Source organism: Lygodium microphyllum, chromosome 2, assembly GCF_053477565.2.
Source record: "Lygodium microphyllum isolate KBCC chromosome 2, Lygodium_microphyllum_v1.1.10, whole genome shotgun sequence".
NCBI classification, from domain to species: domain Eukaryota; kingdom Viridiplantae; phylum Streptophyta; class Polypodiopsida; order Schizaeales; family Lygodiaceae; genus Lygodium; species Lygodium microphyllum.
In genome coordinates, this window is record NC_141136.1 from 6570703 (window position 1) to 6581433 (window position 10731).

At 42.1% G+C, this 10731-nt stretch overlaps 1 protein-coding gene across 10 annotated transcripts in view; it reads right to left on the reverse strand.

Moving 5' to 3' along the window:
* Window positions 1-10351, reverse strand: part of LOC148039444 (oxidoreductase) — a 31220-nt gene extending 20869 nt beyond the window's left edge. For 2 of the 10 annotated variants that reach the window (XM_087690732.1, XM_087690713.1), the window contains exon 1: window positions 10102-10348. In XM_087690732.1, coding sequence (XP_087546858.1) covers window positions 10102-10209 — 108 coding nt within the window. In that variant the 5' untranslated portion in view covers window positions 10210-10348. Of the gene's footprint in view, window positions 1-9761; window positions 9938-10101 lie in introns of those variants that run through there. The other 8 variants (XM_087690695.1, XM_087690723.1, XM_087690738.1 and 5 more) reach the window with 8 other exon arrangements.
* Between the last annotated feature and the right edge of the window lie 380 nt (window positions 10352-10731).

Sequence of the window (10731 nt, forward strand, 5' to 3'; positions counted from 1 at the left end):
TAGCGGCATCGGTGCGATGCCTGGTGTGCAAAACCACGCATATGGGCAAGCATCGGTACCCCGTCACACTTTTGGGGCTCAAGGAATAAGTGCTGGTCATGCAAATGCTCCGTTTAATGCTGATTATCATGGCAAATACAGCAAATGCACCCTTTTTGCAGCAGCCCGTATATGACAATTTGACCCCCATAAGTCCAGCAAAGGACTATGATGAGGGAGGTAAAAGTGTGAAATTTGAACCATTTAGTGGTACACAAGATAGGCTGAAAGCTTTGACTTTCATTTAGTAGCTTGATGCAGCCTATTCTGGGGAAAACTTCACCGAATCCTCTAAGATTCGAAAGGCAACCACTTTCTTGAAGGGAAATGCATTGCAGTGGTGGTAAACACTCTTGATGCAAGGTAAAGCACCGTCAACATGGGTACAATTTAAGCAAATGTTTGTATCGAATTGGTTGACTAGTACCTTTGAGGTGGACATCATGACAGCTTGAAACAAGCTTGATGCAAAGGAATGCAAGAATTTAGAGCAATACAATAAGAAGTTTTGGGATGCATTGCTGCCCATCACTTCTTATCGATCAGTTCCCCTTCATGAGCAAGTGGAGAAGTATGTGTGTGGTTTGCCTAAAGGAATCAGGGATTTTTGCATTAAATCCATTGTTTCAAGCATGTCTCAGCTTATAGAAACTGCTACTACAGCTGATACATTGCTGCGTGGAAAGGATGCCAGCTTTCAAGACCATGATGAGTCAAATGTCAAGGAAAAGAAGGCTGAGAAAAATGGCAGATCTGAAAATCAAGCTGAAAAGAGGCAAAAACAGCAGCAAAGACCTTCGAAAAGTGTGGCAGAGCATAGAGAATTGAGGGCTGCTAATAAATGTTACATATGTGAACAAGAGGGACACATTGCTAGGAACTGTCCTAATCAACAACAAGCTGATAACGATGATAGCACATGAGAGAATCAGTGATGTATGGAATATCACACTGGGTTGCATGTGATGAAAGATCGGACATGCATTGTATGTTAGCAAGTGAAGCATGGTAGGCAAAAGATGCCGCAGTTTATTACAACTTAAGTAAGGATAAAGTATGCATTTCAAAGAACTTAAGGAACGTAAAAGGGAGCAGCTGATCACCATGGATGTGTATTGTATTTCTTAAAGGGTGATTATGTATTGCTGCGTTTTGAAAAGTCAAGGCTGAAAAAGATGAAAGGGCAAACGAGAATGTGTCACAAGACTGTGACAACTATTATCTTTTTGCTGATTTCTTTATTACATATTTTATTTGGTTTTTCTTTTTCGAAGGATCCCTCTTGAAATCTAAACGCCTGAGTTGCATGGCCAGTATGTGAAACGGACAAGAATGTCTAGTGAGTCAAGACTGGACAGTTAAGGTCCAGTATAAGTCTGGAAGAGACTGATGGCACTGTAGATTGACAAGCCTGGAAGAGACTTGTGAAAGTGTATATGGACAAGTGTGTTGAAGAACTAGCCTGGAAGAGACTAGTTCAAAGTGAAGATGGACAAATCTTCAAGAGATTAGTCCATGTGGGGTCATCAGTGGAAATTCACTTTCAGTTGAGCTACATTGCAAATTTGGATGTAGCCATAGTCTGCAAAGATGGTCAGAAGACTAGTGGGGATGCAATGGAAGCAACTCCTAAAATTTAGGGAGTTACTATTTTTGGACCCCAGAATCTGTTCGCGTCATTATCTTCATTTTTGCACGAGGATTAATCCTCTGGTCTATGCCGAGGTCAAATTTTGCACCGAGAATGGAGAATTTTAGACCGGAAGGCTATAACGGAAAATACCTTCTAGTGCTGCCACTTGGCACAAATGTGTGCACTTACCTCTTTAAAGAGGGGCTGGCGTGTAGTTTTTGGTCTAGAGGGGCTCATTTGTGAAGGAGAGGATGGACAGTGGCTGATGGAGAAGATTGGAGAGCTTGCCTATCTTGTCAATGATGCACAGAGGGCTGAGCTTGCTCCCTACTCTCTCTCTCTCTCTCCCTGACAGTATGGTTATGCTTCAGAATCAAGGGCCTTTCTTCTGATTCAGGTACAGCTGTGTGGGAATATGTTGTTTTTGCATGAGGCAAGAGCCTCCTTTTTCCAAGAACAGGAGCAGTTGTTTGCTGCCCTCAAGCAGGAACAGGTGAGGGTGGTAACCTCACCAAGCAAGTGTCTGAAACAGCACTAAATCAGTACAGATTTTGGACTGTTCAGAGGTTATTTCAGAGCCCAATTGATGTCAGAGTCAAGGGGCACTTGGCACAGATGATGCAGAACAGTACAGGGAACAATATGAGCTGATAACAGGTTTCAGAACAGGTCTGAACCAGTAATTACAGTGGGCTGAACAGTACAGGGAACAGTATGAGTTGAAAACAGGTTTCAGAACAGGTCTGAACCAGTAGTTTCAGAATGTATCTGCAATTCAAAATGAGGAACTATGGACCTTTCCAGGTGTTAGAGAGGATCAACGAGGTGGTATATCGGCTGAAATTGCCTCTACACTAGCGGATACACTATGCCTTTCATGTGAGCTTGTTGAGGCCTTTTTATGGTGATGTGCCTAAGGCTGTATCTGCTGAAATTCAGTCCAATGAAGAGGAGCTGAATGAGATATTGGTATCCGAGCAAATTTTGGCACATAAAGAGAAAAGGTCAAAGGTAAAGCTTCCATAAGCTATTGGGTGAAGTTTCACAACTGTTCACCAATGGATGCTAAATGGATGGAAGAGGATGACTTGGCAGACCATCCTCAGTTGTTGTAGCTTTACCTTGATGCCTTTCAGTTAGAGCCAACTTTGGATCGGGCTCTTTCAGGTTCAACAGGGCAAGGGTCCAGAGTACCACCTGATACTCAAGGGGGAGGTAGCACATCCACTTCTCCAGGAATGGACTGCTCTCGTGTATAGTGGATCTCGAATGTATTCAGCATGCATCCAAGGTATTGTGCTGATAGTATGTCTACCATGAGGTCACTATTCAGTGTATTAGTCACTATGGTATGTATGTAGATGAGTATGGTTTTCACTGCAGCTCTGAAACTGTACATTTGCATCAAGTTATGATCATGAGAAACTGATTATCGAGTGCTGGTTTTCAGTGTATGATCATTAGTTTCAGTGGTATTCAGCTGGTTCTATGGATGGCAGCATGTGTATTGAATGCCATTGACAATTCAGCCATGGTTTTGGCTCGGTTTATGCTTTACTATGGTTGTGTAGTCAGCACTGTTGAGAAACAAGAGTTTGGGATGCATCCGATGAGTTTCTAGCAACAGTCCTGAACTATTGTTGAGCTTTATGCTATGTTTATGTTGGCTAGAAATTTTCAACAAATGGTAGGCATATGAGATAGTTAGCCAGCAATGGCCAATGTTGTGTTGACTATGATGCCTTGTGGAAATTCCAGTGCAGTATTGTTTACTTTGACACATTACAGTGCAATCGAGGACGATTCCAAGGATTTCAAGGGGGTGGTCGGTCACAAGAAGTGAAAATTTGATGCGTTGCTTATGTTTAATTGACATTTGATTAAAGGATTAATCAAATGTGCAATTAAAAGATGCACATGTGAGGTGCAAGCTACTTTTTTTTTATAGTTGAAGGCCCAAGGACCCTGTGAAAAAGATGGGTGTCAAAGGCAAAAGTTGTAACAAGTTATACTTGTTAGGTTCTTAGGTGAACTATGGTGTCAGTTTGCCCCTAGGACCATTATTGGCCATTAAGTGTCAGTGGTGACACTAGTGCCTAGGCATTAATTAATGGATTAATGCATGTCCAAGGGTCAATTAATGCATGGGACCACTTTGGGTTGCAAATGGCCTAGCCAATTAATTTTTGGATGGGCAAGGTCAATTTTTTGGGCCTGGATTAAGGGCTGAATTAATTTTCAGAATTAATTAATTATGAAAATTGATTAAATGGCTGAAAATTGCTGAAAATGGATTCAGAAAGCTACCACTTGGCAAAACTTTCCCATACAAGTGGGGGAAAGGCTAAATAGGGCTGAAGGGAGAGGGAAATCTCGTTTTTTCATTTTGGAGCTGTTGGAAAGAGGTGTTGGACTATTGCTGCTAGCTTTTGGGCCATTTCCCAGCCATTGGAGACCATTTTGGTGATGGAGATTGCATATTCTCGACCTTGGGAAGCTGCCAATGCACTTTCTCCTGAAGATCACAGTCTCTGATGCTCCTATTGTTGTTGGTGCATCCGTTTGGGGCTGGTACAACAGGGCAGCAGCTCATTTTGATCAGTTCTTCGCGACAAATCTCAGAATTTTCTCTCTCTACAGCATTCTCTCATCTCCTTCAGCCTATGCTCAGCAGCAATTATAGCCATTCGGAGGAGATCTCAGCATTTTTGGTGGGTTGATCTGTAATTTCTGCAGTAAACCCTAATTTACAGCAAAAATTAGGGTTTAGCAGCCACAGAGATTGAAGGCTCAAGGGACTGAAATCAACAGCTAATAATTGAAGATTATCAAGGGATTTCAGGAGCCAGCCTGTCTCGAATTGATTTGGAGCAGCATTTGGCCAGCCAAGGGTCAAATTGGAGAAGAAGTCCTGGGTGAATCAAGGGGCAAATGAGCCAAAAGGCTTGCTGGTCATTTGTGACAGCAAGAGCAATTGGTTAGCAGGAGGAGATGGAATCAATAGTTGTACTCCTTCCAATTGAATGAAAGCTAAAAAAATACCTCAAGGGGCGCCAATTTTGGGGCCAACAGGGTGTCTACTGTCCAAGAATGTTATGGTAAAGCGTGTATTTCATTTTATGTGCACTTATTTATTGCTGTAATTAACTCTTAAATCAGGTTATCACCACCCATTCCAAGAAGGAAGGCTGGTTTCAATAGGCTACTTCTTACTACTCCACGAGATAGCTCCCGATCCAAGGAAGAAGGCATAACCTGTAGTGGACCATCTCAAATCCACATCACCTACCCAATCAGAATCACTTCAACCAAAAGAGTAAGGTACTTGGTCTTATAGACCCACTTCACACCTATCACCTTCCGGTTTGGCGCGCACAAAACCAACTCTCAAGTCTGATTTCACTCAATAGAATCGAGCTCCTCCTATTGGCCTAACACCAAATATCCTATACAAGAGCCTCCTCAATTGTAGTAGGCTCGATGTCATGAAGAATCTGTGACATAAGAGTATAGTTTACACAGAGTGAACTATTCAACTAGGCCTGTAAACGAGTTGATCTACGTAGACCTGTTGGAGAAGTAAAAAGTTGAGAAACAGCTGAGTCCTGCACGAGTTGTTGGTATGAACAAGGAATCCAAATACACTCATCCTGTTGCAAGGGAGATTGAGTAGCCTCCAGTACTTGCAATACACTTATTTGTGGAAGGGACTCCCCCTCACCAAGAAAGTAAATCCCCCTCATCTAAAGAAGGCTCCCCCTTTGACGACTGAGCATCCCTGAACGACTCCGAAGTGGAGGCTGAAGGGATGGAAAAACTCGACGAAGACGAAGTAATCACATCTATCAAAGGTGGTAGGGAAGCTGAAACCAATCTTTCTTCTTGAAAAGGGTGGTAATTTTCATTAAGCACTTAATTACAACAATCACTAAATAGACCTAAATTGAAATACACAATTTACCTTAATAATCTTGGACAATAGACACCCAATTGGCCCCAAAACTGACACCCCTTTCAGTATTTCTTTAATTATAATTGCTAATGGATTGAGTATAAATTGAGATTCCACAATCTCCTTTGCTGATCCAAAAGCCCCTTGTTGTATATACAATCAACAAGCCCTTTAGGCCAATTGCCCCTTGATTTTCACCCAAGAATTGCACAAATGGAACTACCAACTGGCCAAATGTTGCCCCAATTCAAAATGGATGGCCTAGCATCTGAAATCCCTATCAATTCCACGAATTTCACGTGCTGATTTCAGTGTACAATGCCTTCTCCTATTGGCATGGGTCCCAAGGTGGCTGCTAAACTCTAATTTTTGCATAATTATAAGGTTTCCAGCACAAATCTCTCTGTTGTCCACCAAATTTGGCTGAGATCTGCTCAAAATGGCTGAGAAATATGCTGAAATCTCCTAAGAATGGGTTGGAGAAGGTGAGAGAAAGCCAAGATGAAAGAGAAATCTGATTTTCTTAGCGAGAACACCCTAAATTCTGCCTATTGTCTACTCAAGCCTGCATTTAATGCAATCATCTACTGCCGGACATCTCCAAAATGATGTCACCTCATCAGCAATGCTATTATTAGCCCTTGGAAGGTGACTCCTTGCTGTCCCCTACCTGCTGAGGCCCCCAAATGACTGTCTTCTGCAGCAAATTGTTGTTCTCTAATTAGAAAATAAACCAACACACCTCTCTCTCTCTCTCTCTCTCTCTCTCTCTCTCTCTCTTCCCCAAGCTGTAAACTAATTGAATGGCTAAGGCCCAACCCCCAAAAACATTTTCTCAATTTTCATGGGCATTTTTGCCAAGTGGCAAACTTCTAAACCCATTTTTCAGCATTATCTAGCCATTTAATTAATTTTCAAGATTAAATAATCCTGAAAATTAATTTCAGCCCTTTTGACCCTACCCGAAATTAAATGTGCCCATCCACAATTAAATTGGCTAGGCCATTTGCAACTTGGAGTAGTCACCAACCTTTGTTGACCCTTAGACTGGCATTAATTAATTAATTAATGCTAGTCCCTAGTGTCACTGCAGACACTTATTGACCAAACCACTGCCTAGGGTCCAATTTGATACCAACTGACCAACACAACCCAATTGGCATAACTTATCACAACTTTTGCATTTGACACCCACTACATCCTCAAGGTTCTTAGCATGTTACCATGAAATAGCGGCCATGTGCATCACATGTGCTAAACAACCTTGCACATTTGATTAATAATTTAATCGAATGTTATCAGCAAGATTAAAGTATCTCAAAATTTTACGTCCTCATGACAAAAGCCGGGGTAGAGGGTAGAGGAGGAGGAAGGAAAGGAGCCGAAGATGAAGACAAGGTGCTAAAAGGCAACCTGAAAGGGAGAAGAGAAACTAAGGAAAGTTGGGGAAGGGTCAATCGTCGATGATGAAGAATCACCTACAAGAGAACCATCAATAGGATCCTCGAAGGCCACAGCTTCATCAAAGATTACATCCTTGCTCACCTCAAGATTCCATGTCATCGGGACATAGAGCTAATAGCCATTCATAGTAGTGCTATTAGCCCACAAAGATGAGCTTCTTGGAGTTCAAGTCAAGATTTTTCTTCCTCTTCTTCTTGTCCACATGGACAAATGCATCACATCCAAAGATGCAAAAGTGAGACATTGAAGGCTTCCTGCGAAACAAAGCCTCATATGGAGTCATGTCTTGTAAGGCATATGTTGGGGAGCAGTTGCAGATGTAAACTATAGTAACCACCACCTTATCCCAAAGGAAATGAGAAAGACCCCAATGTTCCAACATCAATCATGCCATCTCTAGCATGGTCCGATTTGCACGCTCCACCACACCATTCTTCAAAGGTGTGTTCGGATGGGAATACTCCACCCGAATATCATGATCCCTGCAAAACTGAGAAAAGAGGTTAGAAGTAAACTCTCCACCATGATTTGCTCGAATGCCACAAACTTTGGAGGTAGTTTGCGTCTCAACAAACACCTTCCACTTGCAGAAACAAGAGTACACCTCACTTTTGTATTCCAAAAAATAAGGCCACACATAACAACTAAAGTCATCTATAATCAATATCAAATACTTGGCCTTTCCAAGGAAGGCCATGCCCATAGGTCCTTAAAGGTTGATGTGTACCAACTCAAGCGGTATAGAAGCCCACTAGTCGCAACCTATGGATGTGGCTGCCTATATTGCTTGCCTCTCAAACAGCTAGGGCAAAAGTGTAAATAGGAGGAAAACCGCATCTTCACTTTGGATGGAACATTCTGTGAAAAATGAATAGAAGGGGAACAGGTGTGAATGGAAGTCTCCTCCCGCCGACGATAATCGCAATAATTGCATCTCCACTCAAAGGAGTATCCGGAGAGAAGCTCCTCCTCTCATCAAAGCCTATAAACTAATAAGACATCTTCGATTCTGCAATCACCCAAATATCTGCATATGAATGGAAACAACGCAATAAACAGAAGGCATTCAGTTGCTACCTGCACTCAAAAAGTTGTTGCCTACCACCGAAAAGGGATAGCTAACACTAGGGAACTGTCGCCACCACCAGCAAATTTGCATTGTTAACAAAACGCAAGGAAGGAGAAGCCACCTGATGCCTGTATGCTATCGCCTTGCCCTATATGTTCCCACCTAGCCTCTAGGGAATGTCGCCTGGTTTCCAAGACTGTCGACAAGGCACATGACCTCTAGTAGGGGCTACGTTTGTAGCAAAAGAAAGCTAAAAATCTATGTTTTCATATCAAGGCTGCTCCTTCGCGAAGATCACTTGCTCCTCTTCAATAAATCCCCAAATTGTATCCCCACTTAGGCGATGATACCATGTGAGAGTGTGCAACGGAAGAGAAACACGAACACAAAGAGAAGCAAAGAGAGAGATAGAGAAAGAGAGGAAGCAAAAAATGAAGAAAAAATAATATGTTGACTAAAGAAGAATGTTGATACAATGGGGATGCACTAATCAGTCCTTGCACGCAGCCCACAAAGTCAATGAGGGCACCAGATCAGGCTGATGATAATGGCAACACCAAGCATGGATTGGCCGGCTGTGCACCTACAAACGAAGGACTGTAGACTAAAGAATGTGCGCCTACCAAGTGGAGGGACTGGCTATAAATAGCCATAAATACCCAAATCTAGCCGACCTACACTAGTAGGTGCCAAAAAAGCTGACAACCTAGCATTCATAGTTGTCACGTACCAAAGGTATGATACAATGTGGTACAATAAAATACGGTACTAAATGGTACCTTAAGATTTTATATGGTACCGTACAATATTAGTACAAAAAAACTAACTTGATTATTTTGGACTAAAGATAATAGAATAGATTTTTCAAGTCTAAATAGCAATGCTTTTAGAGTATAAGATGAATACTTGAGGGTAGCGTATCAAAACTTAATGTTGCATGTGCAACATGCACTACTCCTACCTACAACTTACAACTACAAAGATGGGAGTGGACACTCATACATGAATGATCATACAAATAAGAGAAGTATGGGCTTGAGAGCGAGAAGGTTGAGAGAGAGAGAGAGGCTATAGAGAGAGAGATGAGAGACTTGAGAGAAAAAGAGGGTGTGAGAAGCTTGAGAGAGAGAGAGAGAGAGGTGCTTGGGGGAGAGAGAAATAAGAAATAAAGAAGAAGAAAAAACAAAGGAGAAAGGAAAAAAAGAACATTGTATGCTCGAAGGAGAGTGGCCAAAAAGTGCCTATTTTTTCGTACTAAATCATGTGAATACGTACCGTACGGATCAGTCTATACTACATGCGGAGAAAACCCTACCAGCGTTTAATGCTGGTCACTTTGAAGAAAATGCCAAAAAAATAGGGGAAGGCTACAGAAAAATCCCGGATGGCAAGGACAATGTCTGACAGGCAGAGGCAGATTGTAGAAAGAAAAAACTGGCTGGCCTAGGAATGCACACAAGAAGCTGACGACCGAATAAAATGCACCTACAACTGCCAGAGCTCCTATGTCTTTGCGAGACTCTGACAGATGCTCACAACCGGGAGATGACAGACTAACATGATTAACATAGGCAGGCTATCAGAAGCATCATGAAGCTTTTCACCTTTTGTTCCGACGGCCCATTGCACAGCCACTTGCACCCTACAGCTTGTTGACAAGGATTTCTGTAGTCCCATGTTGCACTCCCTTGTTGAACAAAGGTTCTTCAGCTTTACGCTCATCGTGTAGTTATTAATGAGCATTATCCATAGATGTAAACCCACCATAAATAAACATATTCTACAAACAACAGCAAAATGGAGAGCATTATCCATTGAAATAAGCCCCACCATAAACAGATACGTTCTACAAAGAACAGGAATTGGAAAGCGATATCCATTGAAACAACTCGGAGAGCAAAGACGTGCAACGACAAGCTATACAATAACAACAGTATATCCTACCTGGTGCAGGAGTTGGAGCTGCTCCTTCGGCGAGACGTAGTTAGGGATGTAGAAGATGGTAGGCAGGTTGCCCACTCGGTACGCGTCCAGATCTTCCATGGTCTGCATCTCATTCCGGTACGAATACAGGCCTTAAAACGTCTTCTAGTGTCTGTATAGCAACCCGCGAACGGTGACACGCACATGCCTAACACTACCTTACTCTAGTCATGGTAGTCAACACCATCAATTGGCTCACTGTCCACAAAAAAAAATGAAAATGAGGGAACTAGATGGGCTATGCAAGTTTAATAGGGTAAAGGAGCCATTAGTGTAGCAGTGCTAGAATGGCAACAGTCCAACCCCCAATGAAGTGACTCTGATTTGCACAAGGGAATGGCTCTAATTTCCATGTCTTGGAAATGGACAGTCTCAATTGACCATTTCTTCTATTCAAACTATGCTCTTTCTAAGCCTTTAGTGTCACCTGACTTTTTGACACAAAAACTACATAATTTTTTTATATTTTCTTCTATCTTTTTTGTTTTGTACTTCCTCTTTGCTTAAGTGAGAAGTCAAAGCTAGACACACATTAAATTTGTGATACATACAAAGATCGAAGCACAACATTTTTAGTGACACGCTTTTGGG